This window comes from Sphaerodactylus townsendi, linkage group LG09 (assembly GCF_021028975.2).
Source record: "Sphaerodactylus townsendi isolate TG3544 linkage group LG09, MPM_Stown_v2.3, whole genome shotgun sequence".
NCBI classification, from domain to species: Eukaryota; Metazoa; Chordata; class Lepidosauria; order Squamata; family Sphaerodactylidae; genus Sphaerodactylus; species Sphaerodactylus townsendi.
In genome coordinates, this window is record NC_059433.1 from 85,174,655 (window position 1) to 85,197,811 (window position 23,157).

Here is a 23,157-nt window from a genome sequence, read left to right on the forward strand (position 1 = left end):
GTGGAGTTTTAATGGCATCGTGTGTTGAAAGCCAGTGGTCAGACTTCAAAAGGAAAAGTGATTCTTCCTCCTGCTCAGCTACTATATTTTCCACTGCTTTGCATGTTTCATTTTGCTGCATCAGGTAAACTAAGTAAAGCCTTGAAGCAGTACATTGTATTCCTCTGAAAAGCAGTTTGCAGAGCGGGCTCTGTTTTTTGCTTTGAAGACAGTCCACGGGTTTCAAAGTAGTACAACCTGCATCCCTCTTATGTCTTTTGCTCTTTGCAGGTGTTCAAATTCTGTCAGGGTTTAAAGTGATGCTGAAGAAATGAAAAATTTCATACAGTCATTAGTCTAACCAAGAGGTTAGACTAACTTTAACTTCGGTAACATAGGAGTTTATACAGAACTGTAAACACAGAATTTGTTTACAAAGAATTGGTTCAGGCAATAGAAATTCCCCCCAAGCCTGCAGAGTTTAGGACACTGCTCTATTCTGAATATGCCATTCACAAACAAATCACAGAAGGGGGGGGGGAGTACACAAAAGGGAAAATACAGTAATCAGGGAGTACATCACCTTCTCTACTAAAAACCGAAAAAAGACTTGCTAAAGACTGACTGTGGTTGGGAATGGATGGGGTACAAATACAATACAATAAATTAAATAAGCCACACCTTTACAGTTTAAGCAAAAACAAAAAGAATGTATTTTGGGAAGAATGATCTAGGGAAATTATTATGGCTAGTGTGGCTGTAATATGGACAAACAAAAATAACCATTGGCACAGGTCCACGGAAAAATCAAACATAAAAGTCATGTGATTTTCTTTTTTTTAAAACTAAGACCAACCATACCATCACCAAACAGTATACAAGTTCAGAAGAACGCACACAGTGATATTTTGGCTGCTTATAATAAAGGACCTGATAGATCTGTTTTCATATATACATGAGTGAATAAGCAACTTACTAAACACACTGTTGTGCCAATGACCATTAGCTTGCAATTTAATGCTTAAAAACTATACATCTAAGGGAAGGTAGTCCTGTATCAATTACTACTAGACACAGTGGATAAAATGGAATTTTATCAATTTATCACCACATATCGGAAGCAAAGGGAAGTCACTTCAATCGGACCCTGCTTGTGAACGTCCGGAGATGTCTGAGTAGCCATTGTTGAAAACCAGCTGTGCTAAATTAGATGGACTTTCCTTTATTCAGTACAATCCCATCATTATCTAACTTAATGGTTACCTTTCCGGTCTTTTTATAAATAAGAACACGTGTGGCCTCTTTTACAGTGTAGAAAACTTTATTGACCCAGATAGTAAAAATACAGTTGCTAAAAACATGTACAAAAATTTAAATTTACAAGAGTGTCAGTTAACAGAATGAACAAGCAAGTTGTTTTTCTCAAGTAACATTTACAACATTTGCAGTCTTTTCTAGTTACTGCAAGACATGTGTCTTGCCATCACACCACTGAAAAAAGTTTGAGTCTTCCAACAAAAGAGCCACAAGTTATAGGAAAGATTCTTAAGATGAACTTCCTCTAGCCCTACGATGGATAGGCTATCATATGCTTAAAATAAGCACCCAGAAAGCACACCAATGATCTTTGTTTAAGGCAATAAGTTATCACAAGTAGAAATGTAATATAAAAGACATTTAAATTTCAGCACACCATGGAGATAATTTTGGTCTGTTAGAAATAGTACCTTCCTTATTTACTTGGTAGTTATACGATTTTTCTTTGAAATAGCTGAACAAAGCAGAAAATAGGGTCACGTACAATCAAATCGGGCATTCTACTTCAGATTCTTATTGTAGTAAATACATCAAAACAGTCATAAATGAGTTAGTTCCATAGTGTAAGGGCCCAATTAGATCACTCTGATCTCATTTAAGGATGCTGCAGATTTTATAGCAAACCTGTTCAGCAGTTGAACATTCCCTGTTCAGCACTCATGATCAGAGCATGAGCTGATCAAGGTCCATGTTCATGTTGCAGCAAACAGTTCCAACAGCTGCTAGACAGGTCTACACCTGCTCTATGGGTCAGAAGCCGACACTTCACTCATTCAGGAGATAAGCTGGGGGTCAGGTTCTGATATCCCAGCCTTGCTGTGCTGGGACACAAGCAAGTTTCAGGAGCAACTAAAAGCTGGAGCCAGCTTCTGATCCACCCATGCCCCAGTTTCAGTGAAACCAAGAAAAACTTGCAGACCAGGAGATAAAATATTGATAGTTCCCCTTCCTCACCTCAACTTTGGAGTGGAGGCAGAATAAAGTGATTGGTGTCTTATCTCTCTGCCTATAAGCTTGTCAACTGCTCATTGCAATTGGGGGGGGAGTTGAAAGTTAGTATCTCTTCTCCAACTGGCACAAATAGTGAACAGGCCTCAGAACAACCAACTCCCTGATCATTACTAGCAGTTAGAAGATGAGCCAAACCAAAGGGGTGTACAAGCAATCCTAACCTCAGTTAGTAGAAAACACTCAACAGAACTGTCCACATGAAAGACAACATGATCCAGCTTTATTGCCACTACCAGTTCAGGTTTCAATGATGTGCCCTGAACAGTTTCTTCAGCCATGCTGAGCATATGGCCACTTTTCCTTAATGAGAGGGCTCTGGCCCCATTCTTTAGGATTACACAGCATAAAGCTGTTGACACAGAATATGAACAATGGCCACACAAGTAGCATCTCCTGATAGTTGAAACCCAACTGAATTTAAATATGAGCTTTGGACTCCACAGTCTTAAAGGAGATTCCACTAGTAACTCATGATGGAAGTGAAGATAAACATTTAGACTAACTGTAAAGGCAAACTTAATTTATATCACTACCTATTAGGCCAGTACAGTAAGAAAATGATATGGAACCACAAGCCTAGTAGGTTGGATCCAACAAGCTTTTCCCCCCTCAGAATCAGTTATTCCTTCTGACTACAGTCCCCATCCTACCTGCCTTATGTACATGCAGACCCCACAGTCCCCAGCATAACTTTATTTGATGATCACCTGTGGGGTAAGCTAGTTGGATCCAACCCACTGAGTATTATCTAATGAGCTCATTAAAGGCTGTATACACAACCACCTTCTAAAGGACATTTTCTCTCTTTTTTAAGCAGAGTAATTTTTTATAAAACACAGGGGTCATTTAACACTACTGGAATGAAAGAAGCAACTAAGAGATCCAAATCTATATGAATGGAGCTGAACTTGATATTCTATGAACAGGCACAGGAATTGTTTTGTTACCAATAGATAAAACAAATACAGTACTCACAGGCCCCAAATATTTAAAACTTAATGAAATGAGACGTAAAGTTGATAAAATTGAAAGCCAGGATTGTATGATCTCTGATGAATCACACACTTGTCTCCGATGTTCAAGACAGACTCAAATCCTAAATCCATAGAATAAAATACTGCTTATAAAAATGAAAGCTGAGTTTGTTAAGATTTAGATTAAAACCTGTAGCCCACAAAAGATTTAGATTGAAGCTGTAGCCATGGACATATTTTGTCTATCAAAGGTATATTCTATGCCTGGATAGAAAGAAGACAGAAGAAAAAAGAATGGACTGCAATGCCCATTTACGCAGAATAAATGACCTTAAAACTGAAAGTTATCTATAGGTTGTGTTAGGCATTAAATTTGAAGATATCAGAATAGAAATGTCAGTGCCAAAGCTAAGTGCATATAATGTTATTGCTCACAACTGCTGAACAATAACTTATTTGCCTCTCTTCCCTCCCTCAAATCATTATTCTAGCAAAGCAAAAAGAGAGAGAGAAAGAATGAGGTATGTACTAGCTTAAAATACACCTTCTGTAGTGCAAGAGAAACAGCAGTTCTATGCTTTCAGTTGTACAAAAGTATTTGCCAAAATCCCTTTCCATTCAGTGTGTATCAACTAGCATAAAACCTTAATAATGGCCCAGAAACATACAAGCATCCACAAATGCTTTAAAAAGTTCTCCTGAAGATGACCCAAATTCTTGACAGAAATGTCTACACCAAAGATGCCCAGTGTCTTTGATGCAACATAGCTGTAGTGCGTAAAAAAAAAGCAGCTGCACAATTCTGGTGGGTTCAGAAGGAGAGCACCTTTCTCAGCAACATCCCGTGGTTCTTTGTGCCAAGGAAGCATCGAGATTTGTGCAAATAATCAGCAGCCTTATTATGTAACAGGAAAGGACCAGAGATCCCCTCACAAGCACGCTAGAGACAACTGACTTGGAAGACAGCAAAGGAGGCAGAGGGTAACATCTCAGCTCCAGGTGTTGCTTGTACGGGACAAGTTCCATTATTTTGTTACAGCACACAACCCTTACTTGTAAAAAAACCCTACATTTTTGTCCTGTGCAACAAAGGGGTTTATGATAAAGATTATTTAAACAATAAAAATATTGCTAACAGGAAAAACTGAAACCAATAAAATTTGCCCTTTCCAAAATATGGAACCCTTCCCCTCATTACTTTAACACAATACTTATAAAATGGTAACATGCCTGTTGCTCATCTTCTGTCTTAGGCTTATTCCTTGGAGTTTAAACAGAAAACAATTGCTAGGCCTCCTCCCAATACAAAAATTTGCTTTTCCTGAAGTGCAAACAGAGAGCATCATGCTTCCTCATAAGGCACAATGCAGTAGTAGTCATTTCCAGTGTAACAAAGAATCAGTGTCAGAAACTGAATATATCAACAAAATACTTCCATTTTCTTAAGCATTTGAACTGTTACCAGACTCTGGAGCTTTTCTGGAATCAGAAGACAAGTGAGGCAGTAGCAAGACTGAACCCTTGGCAGACTCTGGCTGGAAAGCATCAAGACGTGGATGACTGACTTGAAGTGGGAGACCTTCAGTAACGTCACTTTTAGGAGTTGTCCTACAGATACATAAGAAGAAAGGTTCTCTGTTGAAACAGTCCAGACATTAATATTAATTAACCAATTTTTAGTCACTGGGCTAGATGTACCTCATCTGCTTAAATTACATGTGCAGTCACCTGCATATCCTGATAAAGATCTCAAGTAGCAGACCTATGAGTAGACAGAATAACTAGCTAGACTCATCATCTACCATACTGAGGCAGCCTGTTACATATTTATTCCCTAAGTAAAGAAGCCCAGATCAGGAAATCAATGGAAAGCAATCTCTGCCAACGAATGATTTGGCACAATTTGGTTCGAAATGGCCTAGAGAGGGTGGAGCTTCAGGTTGATAAAATGTGACCATAAAAACCTTTTTATTTGCCATTTCAATGCTAACTTACTCTCATAATTTAAATGTAGTTTAGAAAACAATCCACTTTGTCAATATTTATGCTGTTTGTGCTCATTCGAACCTGTGAGATGGATCCCATTTTAAACAACTATCATCGAGGCAAATGAAATACTGAGTCGCTACGGGATGATGAAGGCAGGTTTTTCATATCCAAATCCAGCATGACTACATTAACTGTTGTCACGGTTTCAGAATCCCTACTTAATAATCTACCTCCCAATGCACTTAGACACCATACTACTAATATCTTCTATACTGATCCCATATTGAGCACTTTATTGGCGTTCCATACTTGACACTGGGTACTGCCTGCTAGTTATGAAAATCACTCTATGTGATTTTCAGTTCTCATTTTGCAGATGTCTCATTAAGAAAACTGACCTCAACAGACCAATGCAACCACCTGCCTCTTGCACACGCTTTCATGGGATAGTCACATGATTTTTACAAGACTTATATTCCTTTTGCCTTTATTTTTAAGTACAGGCATCATCTTTTAGAATTGCATGCACAAGTTTTTTTAAAAATGGAGAGCCTGACCTTCCTTGAGCCATCCTCCTTGTGCTTCCACATAAGCTGACCATATCCTGTGCACTGTCTGCCTTCCTCCTCTTTCCCACCTGTTCCAAGGCTACTTTAGAGCCAGATGACGTCTGCAATGCACTCTGCTCACTGCCGGCACATCCTTCCTTCTCCCCTTTTTGGCTGGGCACCCCGTCTGCTTCCATTTCTCTCCCAGATGTTTCCGGAAGGCTCTTGATTTCAGTAAAAGTCTCTTGGCTTAAATAATCATGGTTTGCGATGGCCACAGCGGACGTTCCGTGATTGGTGGTAACACCTGTGCTGGTCCCCATGGACTTGGAGATCACCTTCAGTTTATGGGAGCTGGATTTGTAGTGCTTCTTCTTATGCTTAGCTTTAGAATTGTGCTTCAGGAAAAATTCACACGACTCCTGCAGCACTCTCCGGCTTTCACTGATTGGACTGAGGAAAAAAAGTATGTCAATTTAGAAGATGTTTTGATAACCGTGAGACCGGAAAACAATGCCAAAACTTCCCGTGATTTCAAACAATTCCAGAGCGCACCCTATGCAATTTTAATTTATATGGAACAAATCTACTAAAATGGGGACACGTCTTTTTCACTTAGAGAAAACTAATATGCAAAGTGCTATGCAATCTTATTTGTCATCTTCCCAAAGAGCCATGAGCTGGGTAATTACTAATTTTATTTCCCTCCACCACTTAGGATGAAAATTTCATTGGTGAATGCTTGAGTCTGTTAGTCATACTGAAAAGGCACATATTTCTTCAGTCACCTATGTATGGTGTGGAATAAATAAGAGGAAGCTGAGAGACAGATTTGCCCAAGGCCATTCAGTGAACATGTTTCTGAGCTGGAATCTGATTTCAGAACATGTCCAATGTATTATACACTGAAGCACAAAACATACAGATTCTCAGTGGCCAAGTCATCAGATGTGGTGATAAACACTGTCTTAGATTAATTTTAATTGGGGCTGGCTACTGGCTATGGTAACTGAATGGGATCTTAAAATTCAGAGGCATTTTGCCTCTGTTAGATGGAGAGCAGCTGTGGTGTCTTATTGGCTGTTCTTGTAAACAGGCTGCTGGACTAGATGGACCACTGATCTGAAGTTTGGCTGCTCATCCCCAAAAGCAGGGATCTACAGTCATTCCTTGGCCCCCTACAACTGACTCAGATATGCAGAGCCTCTGAATATGATGGTTCAATTTATTATTAATTTATACATTTATCTTACATGGGTTGTCTCAATACTGTAAAAGACATCTAAATAACACTATATCCTGCAGCAGTGAATTTCCCAACTTAATGGGGAAGTAATTTGCCCTTCTACCTTTTTGCTTTTCTCAGAATTCTGTTTCAGAATTTTTAACTTTGTGCCTTCCAAATCTCAGCTTTTATCCTCTTGTTTCCTTACAAACACAGCAGAGCCCCTCTGTGCCTAGACCACTGCCTACCCTGCCTCCGTGCCTAGACCACTGCCTCCCTGTGTTAGGGCAGCCCTCCTACTAACCTAACTTGGGCTTGCTTCCTAATCCTTGATCTTTATGCACACCTATGCCCTATACAGCTGTTCCCGTCTCCAAATGCTCCCCACTCAATCAAAACTGATCTGTTTCTTCTCACAGAGTCTGCACTGTTTACAAAAATGTGCACAGTTCAGACATCTACTCTAACATTCATAAATATCACATGCTATCACACCAGTCAGCCAGTGACTGGGTGTTTGCAAGCTTTTTTAAAAAAAGTACATCAGAAGCAGTTACATAAAGGTGTGAGTATCAGTAAAATAGCTGCAACAGGGAAAGAAAGGGTTATAGATCTGTGCAGTTAATCACTTAGGTAGAAATCCAGTAAGTAAAAACATATGAAATAATTGTACAGGATTGGAAAAAGAGGGGACAGGGAACGGAATCTATACGTTCACTGTTAAGGAATGCAGACTGAGGAAGCTGAGCAACTGCTCGTTAGGTTTTACTAGAGAAGTCCAAAGGAATACAGGAATATTAAAAGCCACATTAAGAATCCAGGATGGGTATGGGAAAGTATGGAAATGGAGACTACAAAGAACCTACTTATAACTGCGCAAGGAAAATTCAATAAGCCAGTTCAAACTGAGTTACGTGCTTCCTCTAAGAAATTCCAGGAAAGAATTATCTAAAGGAGGGGGGAAATCAGAATCTTCAAAGGAAGATTTCAGAAAGATATGCCAGAATCAAATAATTCATGTAAATAAAGCAGACTACAAAGAAAAACATCTGGATAGAACAGTTTTGAGACTGCAAGTAGCCATGTAGGGTCCAAAGAAAAATTACCAAATCCACATAATACCTTTTATTAGGACTAATCAAAACACAAAACAGCGTGCAATCTTTCAAATTCACCAAGACTGTTTATCATAGTTGCACATTTAAAAAAAGAACAGGAAAACGAAAGAAAGAGAAGTTTCAGGCCTGATCTAAAGGCCTCTCGTGGGTATCTGTATAAAATATCTTGCAGATTCCAAAAGAATTTATCCCTCTGAGCTTTGGGAAGAAAAAGGGAAAAACAGCAGCCTACAGCTGAAAATAAAAAGCCAGCAGATGATCAACCACAGCCCAAACTCATCAGAAGTTAAAAGCTAAGCAGGGTTAGCCATGGTTAGTACTTGGATCAGAGACCATCAAGGGAAACTTAGGTTTTTATGCAGAGGACAGCAAAGACCAATAAAAATCTGGGCTCATATCTTGACTTGAAAACCGCACGAGAGGTCAGCCATAAGTTGGCTGCAACTTGATAGCACTTCATTACCATTATTACTGTTTACTTGACCATCTGCCTAACTAAATGTACGCTTAAATGTCTGACTAAGCCACAGCTGTGATGCTGCAGGTAAGAAGTCCCTTGTCTTGCAAAGGTGGTCTACTTTACTGATTGATTACTACAAAGGACATGTTGCTTTAAAAACTAATTACTTCGTTGAAATGAACAGAGGGCTTGTGTCAGTTTTAAGGTTAACGAGATTTTACCACCATAAAATTTCATGGATTAGAATATACATCTGAATATACGCAGACATACAAATGAGTTTATGATGAAAAAATGCAAATATAAAGGTCAAAGGGCCATGAGATACAAGGAGCATAGAGTGGAAAAAGTACAATCTAGCTAATTTTACTAAAATATTTAAATACCTATGATAGTTGAGGAAGCCCAAGCCCTAGGAAGACAATGTCAAATATACTGATGAATTCTAATTCAGCTGCTTGGTAGTGTTTTCTTTTGCTAGATAATGGTGATTTTTTAAAAGATCCATCGCAAATATGTACTATCATTTGACAGTACAGTTTATAATTGTTTCCTTTATCATCTCAAATAAATATGCCTGGCTAGACTAATATAGCTACTTTCCTGATTAAGGGCATCTAGAAATCATGAGTTCAGGCAGAAAAAGAGTGATCCTTGTTCCAGTTGCTGCTAGTACACAAGGAAGGGAAAACAGTTCCAAGGAACGAGGGGGGGGGGCAGCTGGGGGTTGGGGGGAAAAGGAAGACAAACGTAAAGTGATAGAGTTCGAGAGAGGCGAGAGTAAGGAAGAAAACGCTGCATCCTAATGTAGGCACAGAAGGAAAAGAGTGAAAGTAAGAAGGAAATAGAAAGTGGTAGAAAGTGAGAGAAAGTGAGAGAAAGAGAGAGAAAGAGAAAAAGGAAATTGTCTATTGTCTCTTCCCAGCCGCTATTGTCTCTTCCCACATTCCAAAGAAAAGATACTTTTACTTAGCAATGAGCTGAGAAAGTGTGGTAGTGTAGAAAAAGAAGAAATAACTGACAAAGCAGAATTAAAGCAAAGAAAGAGAGTCAAGCCATGTGAGAAACTATATTCTTAAGAATGCTATTTAACAATGTATCGCCATGATGGGAATATTGAAACGTCATGAATTGACAGGGTTTGGCTTTGCAACATTTATGATGCATCAGCTGTCTTTATCCTATAAGAACTGTGACTTTTGTATACTCAGGGCGACTCCTCTGATTCTAAAGCAGACCCTCTGAGGGTTTAGAATAAAAATTATTTATTTAATTATTTCTTGTTGGCTCAAGCTTATTAGCTTACTATTAGTAAACACGTTACTCTGTGGTAACACTAATTAGCTGCTTCACCCCTCACAGGCAGAAAAGGACTGAAGAAAGGGCAGTCCCATGGCAATGAGAAGAGGAAGACAGACATCATTTCCTGCCTCCCAGAATGCAGCATGGGAAACACCCACAAGATGTCCTCCGGCTGAGGGGAGGAAGTGGCAGTAGATCCAAACTCCTGCAAGAGGAGGCATCACTTTAAAATGATACTACACTTTCAAAAGGACGTTTGTCCATAATGGCACTCCTTCAGCTAAGTTAGGAAGAGATCTAAAATGAATACTTAATAGAAAAACAGAGACGCTTGGTTGTATCCTTCATACACATAAAAATACCAAATTTCAAAATATGTTACTAGCAAGTCTAACAGTAAAAGGCACTTTCAAAATAATCTCCGCACTACTACTGCCACTGCAAGCCAGAAAAAAAAAAGTCTTACTCTCTCTTCCGATTCCTGTTGAAGAAACTTGCCCATTCGGAACAGGTCTTTTTACTTCCTATCCAGAATACTGGAGATATGCCAACAATTAAGGTCATCAGATATTTCATCAGAAACAAAATTATTTCTGGTCTCTTTAGCATTTTCACCTGGAAAACAATACCCATTCAATGAGAATACAATAGAAAAAAATGGATTTCCTGCTTTACATTTCATGGCACAAAAACCAATGGTGCCACAATACTCTTTAGCATGACATCAGCTCTGATGCATTCAGGACTAAAATAAACGAATACATATCATATAAACCATTATTTTTCAGTTGTTCTAGAAACTGCAACTGAGAAACAGAAAACTCACATGTTTACTTATTTCTTAACATTAAATCTCATGTTCAGACCAAAGCTTAAAAGATTTAAAGCACATTTTTACTGCATGTTGGGGAAAAAGTGACAGTGCAAGAGGAAAGAACTAGAGACAAATAAAAAACACAGCCACATACTGCACCAACTCAAATATTTTCACAAAACTTTCCCCAAATTAAGCGAGACCCAAGGGAAGCTCTTTAACAATGAGAAGAAAGAAACAGATCTGGCACAAAATTCAAAGCTGCAGATATACCCACAGATCAATGAAGTATGCAAAATATCTGGATAAGAAAAGTTTATTTTTGCTGCTTACCACTCACTAGCATTTTACCACTTATTTGTAGTGGAAGAAAAGCATCTTTAAGCTCCAGTCCCAAAAATAATTTTGCTCCAAATCATTAACTTCAGTGGGAGCAGATAGATTTAAAATTCACACCAGTGGCGTAGCGCCAAGGGGACGTGGACAATGCACCGGGCACGCGCAGGTGTGGGGCAAGGTGGGGGCATTCCGGGGGCGTTCCAGGACGGGCATGGGCATGGCAGGGGCATAGGGCGTATGCATGCCCCGGGCATAGTTCCCCTCACTCCGGCCCTAATTCACAGCATTAATCTATCAATGTATTAGCTTTGTTTTAAAAAAAAAACAAACAGATTAAAACAATTTTCTTTCCAACTCTTTCACTCAGGGGTATGTAAGTGAAAACAACCAACTGCAGACTTCTGCTCCAGCATGCCCTGAAAAACTTACCCCCACCCTGCACCTTCTGTACATAACACCCAATCCAATCAAAAGTTCTGGGCAACTCAAAAGTCTTCACTCACTATTTGGTGATATTTTGCTTACTCCTAATAAAAAGTATGTTTACACAGTGAAGGTACTTTCCTCCAGCAGAAGTCATTCAGACGCCCTCCTCAGCATCTTGAATCAGGAGAAGATCCCTTCTGCTGCAGCAATTTGTTCCCACTAGTAGGAGAGATCCAGAGTATCCAACCCTGTTTAGGATTTTTTACCATGCACCATTACAGGTACCTTCAACAGTAAGGCATTTCGGATTGGTTTTTTTTTTACAACATACACATTCTGAAGTACGTATGTCCATATGCAGACACAGACTTACTTTTCTTAGGAGAAAGCTATTGGATAACAAAATGCATACTGACCAGTGTGTACAGGAATACTCTCCCCCAAAGGACCTTAGCAGCCCAGAGGTTCATTTCATAATCACCTCTCTCTGAGTCAAGTGGTCTATGAAGCCCAACACGGTAATACCACATTTGTGGCTGATAAAACAAAGTTCTAGCACTGTGCACACACAATAGTAATATACCTTAAGAATAATTGCTATTAAAGCATAAATGCTGCAAGTAGTTTGCCCTTACCTGATAAGGACAGGGTATATGGAATTCATCACAGTGATCAGCGACCCATGTAGTTTCCCAGGTCTTTCTGTATACCTGCTCATAGATGTAACATCCTAAGAGCATCACCAGTGGTACGAGATACAAGCCACTGAAGACACCAATTCTAATCATGAATTTCTTTAGTTTTTCTTGATTCCTGCCATCATTTTGTATGACCTGCCGTACATGATTGAGGGAAATGATGCCAGCTAAGAGGAGAGACAGACCAACAATGACACAAAGGCACAGGGGCAGCAGAACAAAGTATCGGGAAGCATCCAGGTCATAGAGACCGACAAAACAAACGCCACTGATATTGTCACCTTCTACTTTGTTCATGGCAAGAAGCATGACGGTGAGAAAGCCAGGCATGCCCCAGGCAATTGCATGAAACCACATTGCTTTTTGTTCAATAGCTTCACAGCTCCATTTTCGTCCAGCAGCTAGGAACCAAGTAACTGTGAGAATCACCCACCAAACAGTTCCTGCCATTGTGAAGAAATACAAAGCCATAAAAACAATTGTGCAGCCCTTGTTCTGAGAACCAAGAACAACAGTTTCACCAATTCGTAGTTTTTTATCTCCCTTATTGCAGGCCATGTGATTACCTAGAATAAATCCAAGGAAGTATACCAGAGACACTACACTACAACAAACAGAATAATATATTATTGGCCTCTCTGGATACCGGAACCGTTTAACGTCTATCAAAAATGTCAGGAATGTGAAGAGGGTGGCACAAAGGCAAAAAATAGAAACTATCCCAATGAAGCTTTTGGCAACATCCAGCTCGTGATCATTGAAGTACATATTGGGGCATGGAGGCGCACACTGATCGGTTCCCAAAAATTTGTACCCTTGTCCACTGGAAGTTTGCAGGTGTCGTGGACACCAAAAACCATAGTCCCTTCTAGGCTGTCCTGGAGCCTTCCGAGTGCCAGATGTCCTCATGGGTGGAGACGCAGTGACAGGAACGGTGTCATCACAATCTGGCAAACTGAGAAGTTAAGAGAAAAATTCAGAAATGCCACGCAGCTGGCCCACTATTTCTGGGTATCATTTACTGCTATTTTTCCTAGAGTCTGAAAACAGATTAGAATAATGTAAAAACACAATCTATCAACTGCAAAACTTATAATAAATGATGTAAATTGTTGAACAAAAATGGCAAGTTATTTCCTTCAGTTATCACTTGGCAAATCAAGAAAAAATGCTTATGTATATTATCTACTTTGCAAAACAACAAAAATGTATTGTTAGAGAGCAATAACTGGCTTTTCTTTCCTCGGATCTCAGGACAATGAAGCCACCATATTCTGGGAGTTAGAGGTTCAACATTTATCTGGAGTACCGCTGAACATTCCCAACAATACTAAGAAAGGCAGTGGTGAAGAGGAATTTTTTTCCCCCAAGTAAGCTGCTCTGAGAATTTTATAACTTTCAGCACCAGAGAACTCAGCTATGTTTGAATTTGCTCGTTTTATCGTAAACCTGTATTTTAATTAAGTAATCAAACTTCTATGCCACCCTTCCCCTTGCGGGCTCAGGACAGCTCGCAACATATAAAAGTTACAATATAAAATAGGGCGCCAAATGATCCTGTACACTTCAGCATAAAATCATAAATAATTCAGAAAACCCCAGATGGTGATTTGCTTATTACCTACTTTATCCCATGCTGGCCCTGATAAAAAGCCCACTGAGGGAAACAGAGAAGGCGGAAGCCACTTACATCGTACTATCAGAGCTGCCTCAACCATATGCCTGGTGGAACAACTCCATCTTACAAGCCCCGCGGAACTGCATCAAGTTCCACAGGGATCAGACATGGGACAATTCCTGCTCTACCAATCTGAGACAAAACAAATGGAAGGAAGTGCTCTCTAACGACCCCGTACAAAGGAGGGGGGATTTCATGGTGGTAGTGGCATGGGGCTATGCCAGTGGATTTTCTCTCCCTAGGTCACTTTGCCCTGGTGGAGGGGCAGATCCACTGGCATGTGGCCGTTGTGGCCCTCCCTGGTAATCGGATGCAATGCTGAATGTTGCACCTGCACCTCTGCCCCCAGTGTAGCAGGGGTAGTCTGGGGTATAGCTGGAGGGCCATTGCACAGGCAGTTAGGGCTTTGCATTTACACCCCCTTTTCAGTTGCGTAAGTCCATTAAGCCCAATGGAAGCTTTCTGGCAACAGGGAGGTGCATTTTTAGAATCCCCACACCACCGGACAGCCCCCTTGGGAGCCATGGGCTGGCATGACTGCAGCACCTCATCCAGGTGTCCCACCGTTTGGATGAGGCTGTAAGTTATGTGGAGATCATTTCTGGGAATTAACAGGCTTTACTAAGAACCCAGAAATGCTTGAGTCGTCAAGAAAAAAGACAATGGGAAAACTTGTACCTGTCACATTTAAGATCATCAGGCCACAGAATTCCAAAAGTGTCCATCTGTTGTTTACAGTCCGAGTACACTCTTTCACAAAGGCTTCGGCATGGGTGGAGCACATGATTGTTTCCCACACAGGAAGGTACAAATGCTTTGCATAAAAATGTGCGGACATCAGGAGAGCACGGAATATTCAAAAGAGGAACAAATGCCTTTGGGGGGGAAAGAAACATTTTGTTACAAAAATATTTTCAAAATGCCTTAAAGCTAAGCAAAGCTGACCTTAACTAGCACAGCCTGCATTCTTTTTCATATAGAAATTACATGGGCTTGATGCTGATCAGAGGTATTACAAAGATTGTATGTGGGGTAGATGTTTCAGGTCTGCCACACACACACACTCTCCCGTCTTCTTCTCTCATTCCCATTCCTGCTCCTTCTGCCTGCCTTGTTACAGTCCTTCTCTTACTGCTTTCACCCCTAACCCAGGCAGGAGTAGCCTTTAAACTGATGCTGGATTGATAGACTATTTGAAATTAGCTTTTCAGAGTTCTCAGTGGTTCCTTGGAAAAGCAGGAACAAAGACAAATCTGCATCAGCAAGCATCTACCACTAGTAGAATTTCATTGGCTCCAACCTGCTGTGCCCATCTCCATTTATGAAATATAAACAAGAGATGTATTTAGATATAGATTAAAATAAAAATGAGTATGGGGAAATGCTTGGAACATGGATTAGCAAACATACACAGTACATCAGAGGAATATCTAGGAAAAATGGAGCCCGGGGCAAAATCTTTCCGCCCCACCCCCTCCAGTGAGGTGCCCAGGTCTACTGCCCGAAGCCGGCAAGGCACCCAGGTCTACCGCCTGGAGCTAGCAAGCATGGCCTGGGCCTGGCATCCCCCCGCCCACGTGATTAGATGGTGTGCACCCGGAGACATGTGACATCACATGTCCCTCTGGCAGACCCTGCAGTACATGTAATTAGCATCTTCCTCAAGCTTTGCTAAGTAAAAAAAACAAACCTAAGTAGCCAATTTTATTGAGACTACCCCCACTTGAACTGCTACTACAAACATGCTGATGTTGTTAGGAGCCATAGTAGATCCCAAATAAGATGTAGTAAAAAGTGATTCAGGTGGGTAATCATGTTGGTCTGAAGCAGAAAAATGTTTGAGTCCAAGACTTTCCCATGTTGTTGCTCCTCCACACTCATTTTCTGCCTCTGAACATATACATTTCATTCAGTCAACATAACTGACAACTCCATGAAATTGCTTGAGCCACTTTTAGAACCATCTGAACTACTAGCTTTTATAACGAGCCAGAGAACTGTCACACATACCCTTACAGATGTGCTCACCACTTCACAGAAAGCAGGATTTCATTTCTTCCCTTTTCTTTTTAGTGATTACCATTTCTAATGTGTGCATTATGTTAATATGATACACTTACACAAAACCATTTAGCCTTTTCCCTCCCTATAGGTTACAATTTTCTTCATCTGCTTGGGGGCCATCAACATCTTCATCACCTTTGTGCTACTGCACTGAAGTCTCATCAACTTAATGGCCCTGAAGATTACACAGCAGATGCTCACTCACCAGTTCCAAGTTGTTGACAGTATTTGCTGCCAGATGACAGATTTACATAGCAGTAAAGTAATTCCATCTGGTTCTTATCTTGTCTAGGGGAAGTCTTATCTCTTGGTTTGTAAATGAACATATTTGGTATTCCTGTCAAATATGAAGATTAGATCATGCCTTATGTTATGTGGATAGTGTGTTTGGCTTTTAGAGAAAGGGTATTTCAATTAATGTTAGAAAATGCAAATTTTTGGCAAATAAACTTTTCCAAGAGGAAATAATGGGCTGTGTTCTGTGACTCCAGCCACACATACTTGAACTGCAAAGATTGTAGTATTACACTGTGGGACTGGCACAAGTTCAGCAAGCAGAAAGTCTCAGGTTCAAGCTCTCCTAGCAATAATCTACAGGCCTGTATTTGACAGCGCAAAGTCAGCAGGGATGGGCTGTTCACAGTGACTGGTTACTTGAGATTAAATTCATTTCACACGACACTCTCCCATCTGGGCAGGTCTCCCTGGAATTCATGAGACTAGTTACTTCTGTCAACCCAATCTGCAGCCATTGTTTATTTCCTCTGCAGTGTCAGTGGCCTGCATGGTTCAGCACTGTAGCCATGACCCGGAGGATTGTGTACACTAAGGAGAACAACTATCCAAACAGAGGACCCTATAAGCTCCCTTGCATGATTCTGTAGACAGCCAAGAGATTTGTGAGCAGAGGTGGGTAAATCTATACATTCCAAATCCCATCAACACAGACAGAAGGTATAGAATTAAGCTCTGAAAGCAAGGCAACTGAGTGGAATTGCCACCCTTGATTTCACGGCTCTTTTATTCCAGATTTACTCCAGTTTCACTGAAGTTCCTTATGAGGTAAATACTGGGTCTCACACAGGGTCTACCCCACTCTAATGTTTGGAGATACCATAATTTTTACAAGAAAGTTAAACAACCAGAACTCCTATTCCTTAAGGCGGCACCATATCCATGCAAGTGCTCGCTCATCTAAGCAGCTGAAGTCGTTTTTTTCTAGAAACCATGACATACAATTAAATATTCTATTCATACTAGATGTTTTCCTTCTACTGAAAGCTGAAATGTCCAGAAGCTCCTTACTACAATACTAGGCCAGTGGTGGCGAACGTATGGCACTCCAGATGTTCATTTGGCCATGCTGGCAGGGGCTGATGGGAAATGTAGTCCATGAACATGTGGAGTGCCATAGGTTCGCCATCACAGTACTAGGTTATACATGCATAGAAATATGCAAAATGTGTTGTACTCTGTGACCATCAGTAAATAGGCACAGCTTCCTTTTATCCTGGCACGTTGTACAGCTCTGCTAGGTGACATTGTTTTCCATTAGCCAATTGGAAAGTTCATTTCATACAAAGCGAGAAGCCCCCACCTCCTGATAATCAGCAGCACACACATTCAGGAAAACACACCCCTGTTGAACTCTGATGTCAGAAAAACATACTGTCCCCCGCCATGCCCAGGAAAAAGCCTTGCCTGCCTTTCCTTTCCTTCTTGCTCCCCCTTATACCCCTTCACTAAGTATGGTGAACGTAGCACCAAGTGCTACGTTTGAACTGACTTTGCAATCCCATTCAGCCATAGCTGACTTTTAAAATAAATACCAACTACGGTTACATCAGTTCGAGCTTAATAGCGAACCAGGTAATCCTTACTTGAGAGGGATGGGGAGAGAAGATGAGTTGGACAACTAGCAAAGTTACTAGATTTCAGATATGACTTTTTGATTCAAGTGTAAGATGTTATTGTCACAGCAGCAGATCCGAGAAAGCTAAAGAGTATCATAGTTACTGGACTACTATTAGTTGAAAACTAAGTGCATTCTAAGATAAGTCATGTTTGCACAAGCAGGAGACCAAGGAAGAAGATAGGGCACTGATTATACAGTACGAACTGTAAGGACAGCCACTCGACATGAAAACAGATGAGCAAGCACATTATTTTAAAAAACTGGTTTGCAACATGCAACAGCAAAAGCATCTGATCACCACAATTAGATTTTTTCATTTTTTGGATTTATAGGCTGCCCTTCCCCTTACAGTAGTCAATAATATTAAAATTCAAACAGTTTCAATTCCTGGTATGGTAACCCATGATGGTAAAATCGAACTAGCTAAGGAGCAAAGGAATAAGGTAAAATAAAGGATGGGGAGCAGGGAGGCCAGTTCTATTGGAAATACCGCTGTTGCCCTCAACCCTAGACATGGTGGAACAGCTCCATCTTACAGGCCCTGGGAAACCGTGTCAAGTCCCGCAAAGCTCTGGTCTCATTTGACAGAGCATCCCACAGGCCAGGGTCAGAGCATTGAGGGCAGCTGGACACTGTACAAACTGCTGGATTTTGACTTTCCACTGTGTTTTTTCAAGCTAACAGTACTATTCACTCCCCTCAAAATGAAGTGAACAATGGGGGAAGGAGTGTTTTTCCAACACACACATACACACCTCCTCGAATACACCAGGCCCATGCTCAAAGCACTTTTTAAAAGCCTCTACTTTGGGTAACAGGACTTATAGTTCTACTCTGTAATTAAGCTCGGTAAGTAGTTTCCAAATTAAGAGGTTAAGAAACTCTGTTACAGCAGAACTTGTTAGTTAGGTTTGAATCTAGTGACCTAAAGGAAGGTATAGAGTCAGTGTGGTTTAGTAGATAAAATGTTAGACTTGGACCAGGGAGACGTAGGTTCAAATCCTTCCACACGCATTAGACTTTCTGGGTGACTGAACCAAGGTCACCATCTTGCAGGCTTTGTAAAAAAAAAACTTGATTAACCTCATGCACTCCCCCTGAGTGCTCTGGCAGGTAGATTATTTTTTTCAATTTTGTTTTCAAAATTGCAAGTGAAAATGTGAACTTATACCCTATAACTGGTCTAGCTAAAATCCTATCTGGATTCTATGACTACACTCACATACTGTTCTTAAATATTTTTTTCTTCACAGTCTCCACTTCCCACTCAGGGAACTGCTGGTACAATTACAACTGGTAACCTGACCTAATGACCATATAATCAATCCTCAGCTGTAAGGATGCAGAGGCAAAAGATCTGCAGCCCAAATTTGATTTGATTGTTTTTAGGAGATTTTATATGTTTACGATGATGTTTTATGGTAATGCATTTTATATTATGCAACCTGCCCCTGTCCTGGTATGCATTTGAAGGGTGGGATAGAAATTTACTAAATGAAATAAATAAAATAAAATCATTAAGTAGAACTATATAAGAAATTCAGGAAAGGCACCATTACTACTAAAGTTTTTCCAGTTTCATGGACAGTAGAAGAGCTAAGAAAATGAGCTGTTAAGCAGGTCATTCCATGTTTAAATTTAATCAGTCATGAACTTTCCAGATGGTCTTAGAAATCCTTCAGGTATAATACTGCTCTACTTTAACCTGGGGTGATGAAAAACAAACCAACACGCAGTACTCTGAACATTCAAAAAAGCATTATGCAAAAACAAAAGATTATCACTTGAGAAATGTCACCCACTATTCCCATTGTCACTGGATGGTACAACTGCACAGAACACAGAAAATCCTCTTTATGGACCAAACAAAAATCCTATCTAGTTCAACAAGTTGCTTCCAGAAGTCAAAGAGATTCTGGCCATGCTGGTGATAAGAGCTACCTGAAGAAGCTCCCACTTCTTTGACCTTTCAGCATAGAGAGGCAAAATATATACAGATGCCAGCAAACTTCAGCATATCAATGCAAGGAGGTCACATCAGGGAAGGCTTTGGCCTATGTGCTAGCTTTGGCTCCCCAGAGCAGCTGGCTGACAGGTGTGTGAAACAGTAAGCTGGACCAGACAGACCACTGGTCTGTTCAAGCAGGGCTCTTCTTATGTTCTTATAGGAAAGAAAAAACCTTCCCTGCACAGGTATGTCTTGCCTTGAGCTGTTTTTTGCCAACACACAAAACTAAGAATATTAGTTGTTCACAGGAATGTTTCTCTTAACAATGAAAAGCAAGGATATGAGGAAAAGAAAAGGTATATGGTTACTTTCTTATAAGGGAAGCCCATACATCAATGTAATACATTAACAGTCTAACACGGTCATCCTAAGTAAGTCTATTCAACAGGCCTTACTTCCAGAAAAATGGTTTTAAGACTACACTGTAAATATGGATGTTTTGTTCACAAGCAAGTCCCGCTGAGTTCAATAGAACTGCCTCAAAAATTTGCTTAGAACTGTATCCTTGACACTGCCTCCACAAACACACTGAACAGGGCTGCTTTGCATTCCTACATGCACTGACATGTCAGTTATATTACAAGAAGGCACAAAAGAATGCTTTAAAATTCATTTTTTCATTGCAGAGGCACCTTCTCTGTGAAGTAGTGTTTCATGAACAGATTATAAAATCCCTTCCACAAGAGTTAAATTAGAATTTCTTTCCAAAACTTTCTATTACATTAGAGAAAATAATGTAACAAGAGTCCAAAAACCCCAAAACCACATACAAATATGCAATATATACCTTTAATACAACTTCATTAGTCTTACTGCATCATGCATGGTATGAAGTGAGCTCTGACTCACAAAAGCTTATCTGGAATGAATTGTTTGACCCATGAGCACCGCAGGACTCTAGTTTGATATTGATTCAACAAACTAGCATGGCTACCCACATGAAATCCCCAAATCTCAAAAAAAGTGTCAGAAGATCTGCATGCTAAGATCCTTAAAAAGTCAGATCACTTATCCATGTAATCTAGAATTGTCCCCTCTAGCTAGTTCAGGAGTCTGCAACCTGCGGCTCTCCAGATGTTCATGGACTACAAATCCCATCAGCCCCTGCCAGCATGGCCAATTGCCACAGGGACTGAGGCCAGATGTTTTTCCGAACTCTGATATCATAGATCCGTTTAGTTAGATGTACCAGGAATTCACTTGGAATGTTTTGCATGCAAAGCATGTGCCAAACACCAAGTTATGGCAAAATTACTTTCTCAAATTCTCATAGCACACCACTCCCCCAAAATCTAATGTCTATAACATGGCAGCACACTTTATGAAAGGAACCAATCTTTCTCCCAAATGTTAAACTATGGAAAATAGTTTGTGATAGATAGCAAAATATAGTTCAGAAAAGAACAACTCACCACCATGCGTCTATCTGCCGTGTCCTGATCATAATGTCCCATTATATTTGGGAAATATGTCATATTATAGGCCATTTCAGAACATCTTGGAACAGTTATAGGTTCACATGTAAAGGGGCTATGCCCGCATATCAGTTTTAAGATTAAACTCCAAGTCAGAAGATATACTAAGATCCCCATCTTCCCAGAGATTTCTGACTTCAGCACATATTCACAGTCTGTCCCAGGTGATATTCATTTCACAGGGAAGGCCAACACAGTGAAAAGTATGCCGATCCTTTCATAGCTCAGACACAGAAAAGCAGTAATAGCTGCAGACTAAACTGTGTTTTTCTTCATACTGGAACGTTAACCTTCTCCCTGTTACAAAATATAAAGGAACAAAAAAGTAACAATTGGATAAAGCTGTGGCCCACTTGAGATTTTATAAATATTACATAGAATTCACAGAAAATGTCAAAAATATACCCTTCACTGTAAAAGAAGACAGATCAGTTTTTGACAGCCATACCAGACATGGTCAGTTCAATTAATATCAGTTAGTTTTATATCAAAATCTTCTACCACAGAATCACTCACACCAGATAAATTTCCCAGAAGCACTTCCAACAGCTTGAAAGATACAAACTGATTCTCAAGACAAAAACAAATAAACAACAGAGCCTCTGAACATGTTACGTAGGCATTTCCCATGGCTGCAAGTACCTAGAGCTCAACTAGAATGCACCATGCCTTCTTCACATAAACCATTTACAACGTTCAGTTTGTTCCCATTTCTCACCAAAGTCTGGGTTCTCCGCAACTTGCACCTCCCCTCAAATAACCACAGAGAGGAAAAAATGCCGATACCAATTAAGCTGTCAACACGCATTTGGCACAAGAGCCTCCTACTAGAAGACCGGCCAAGAAGTACGCTTTCCTTCCTACTCCCCTCCACCCCCCGCCTTCAGGTGTCTGGTATGTTTTGCACCTGGTGCTCCCGGAGCCTTGCAGCTGTGCTGGAACCGGTTTTCCAATCCCAGCCTTTCTTTCGAAGACAATGACTGAAGGGGGGGGGGGAGGTCTTCGATATGCTAATAAATTCCCGCTCCCCCCAAACCCACATCTTTGCCTTGCCTGCGAAGGATAATGTGCAGCATTGGAGCACCGGAAGATTTTGAGAAGTTTCCCACTACACCCCTCCCCCCCGCAACTAATCGGTCTGATCTTTTACGCACTGTGATTTACAAGTAAGACTAACCTAATTGGGGCTACTTCCAAGTAAATACACTATCAGGCGCTCCAAGACCAGAACCTCTCTGCCACCTGACTTTCCACCCATGGAAGAAGCCGGAGCCGCAGCCCCCTCACACAAACCCGCAAGGAAGGAGGGAGGCGCGCAGAAGAAACTAGCGAGGCCTGGGCCGGGCGCAAACGATACGCGCCCTCCTCACCTGAGGAACAGCGAAGCGGCGGCTGCGAGAGCCGCACCACGCCGCTCACTCCGGGGAGTAGCTCCTCACCGACACTGAAGTGGCGTGTCTTATCGCAGCCAAGCTGGGGAGGAGGTGAAATCGCGCGAGATTTGAAAGACCGGTGAGAAGGGAGAGGGGGCGGGGCTGGTACACCTTCCGCCCTCAGAAGGCTCGGCTCGTTTTAGGTCTCCCTTTCCCACGCACCCCTCTTCCCTCAAGATGGTGCAATCCAAACGGATCCTTTCTCCCGGTCTGAACACAGAAGAAAGGGAATTGGGTGTACCATGTTAGATAGCGGGGAGGGGGAGCGCATGTTTATAGGCTTGCCGACTCTCTTTGAAATCTGGACTTTACTCATTCCGCTGTTAGTTTCCTGGTGTTATGTTAGAACCTGCGGCAGTAATTCTATTTTTTTTACTAGTCCAG

At 40.9% G+C, this 23,157-nt stretch overlaps 1 protein-coding gene across 5 annotated transcripts; it reads right to left on the minus strand.

Annotated features, from left to right (window-relative positions):
• Positions 1-1,281: 1,281 nt before the first annotated feature.
• On the minus strand, positions 1,282-22,828 carry FZD6 (frizzled class receptor 6). 5 transcript variants are annotated; one of them, XM_048507757.1, is made up of 7 exons: positions 22,711-22,828; positions 21,278-21,637; positions 14,557-14,753; positions 12,138-13,155; positions 10,390-10,538; positions 5,828-6,271; positions 1,282-4,889 (listed from the first exon to the last, which is right to left on the minus strand). In XM_048507757.1, the coding sequence occupies exons 2-7, from the start codon at positions 21,455-21,457 to the stop codon at positions 4,724-4,726; spliced, it is 2,154 nt and encodes a 717-aa protein (XP_048363714.1). In that variant the 5' UTR covers positions 21,458-21,637; positions 22,711-22,828; the 3' UTR covers positions 1,282-4,723. The 5 variants fall into 5 exon arrangements, with proteins under 5 accessions (XP_048363714.1, XP_048363713.1, XP_048363715.1 ...); XM_048507756.1 differs by lacking the exon at positions 22,711-22,828 and adding an exon at positions 22,518-22,645; XM_048507758.1 differs by lacking the exon at positions 22,711-22,828 and adding an exon at positions 21,983-22,035.
• Between the last annotated feature and the right edge of the window lie 329 nt (positions 22,829-23,157).

Coding starts and splice junctions, on each gene's coding strand:
- FZD6 (XM_048507757.1), bottom strand. CDS start 21,457: ATGGGGATCTTAGTATATCTTCTGACTTGGAGTTTAATCTTAAAACTG. Junction 14,754..21,277: donor CGGCAGATAGACGCATGGTG/GTGAGTTGTTCT, acceptor TCCCCCCCAAAG/GCATTTGTTCCTCTTTTGAA. Junction 4,890..5,827: donor AGGAGGATGGCTCAAGGAAG/GTCAGGCTCTCC, acceptor ATGTATCTGTAG/GACAACTCCTAAAAGTGACG.